Here is a 387-nt window from a genome sequence, read left to right as displayed (position 1 = left end):
CCACCCGCCACTTCACACAAACATCCGCCTCCAAGGTTTAAAAGTTAACGCAGCTCAACAAAGGCAATGGCCCTTCCCTGCCCTGCAGCCTGACCCGCTGGGGCTTCGGGAGGGTTGGGAAGGGCGGGCAGCAGCATGTGGCCTGCGAAACTCGCAGGCATCAGCAGGAGGGCAGGCAGGGCTGCAGTGGCAGCAGCTGGGGAGGGAGAGAACTAGAGGATCCAGCCTAAACTCCTTCTTTCGTCCCCCTTTCCCCAGCGCATGACCGCAGAAGACGAGGTGTGTGTCCAGGTGTTCCAGAAAGTGAAGTGAGCGCTTCCCGAGATGGATGCCCGGACGGGACCCCCGAGTGCAAACTGCCCCGCATTGAAAAAGAAACAAGACCCG

General features: G+C 60.2%; 1 protein-coding gene across 1 annotated transcript in view; it reads left to right on the top strand.

Moving 5' to 3' along the window:
• The window catches only part of RBP5 (retinol binding protein 5, cellular), a 1,535-nt gene extending 1,223 nt beyond the window's left edge, over positions 1-312 (top strand). The window contains exon 4 of the mRNA XM_009698868.1: positions 259-312. Within this exon, the coding sequence (XP_009697170.1) occupies positions 259-312 (54 nt within the window). The remainder of the gene's footprint in view (positions 1-258) is intronic.
• Positions 313-387: the final 75 nt, after the last annotated feature.

Source organism: Cariama cristata, unplaced genomic scaffold (assembly GCF_000690535.1).
Source record: "Cariama cristata isolate BGI_N322 unplaced genomic scaffold, ASM69053v1 scaffold34450, whole genome shotgun sequence".
Lineage (NCBI taxonomy): Eukaryota > Metazoa > Chordata > Aves > Cariamiformes > Cariamidae > Cariama > Cariama cristata.
This window is presented reverse-complemented; position numbering and strand designations above follow the sequence as displayed.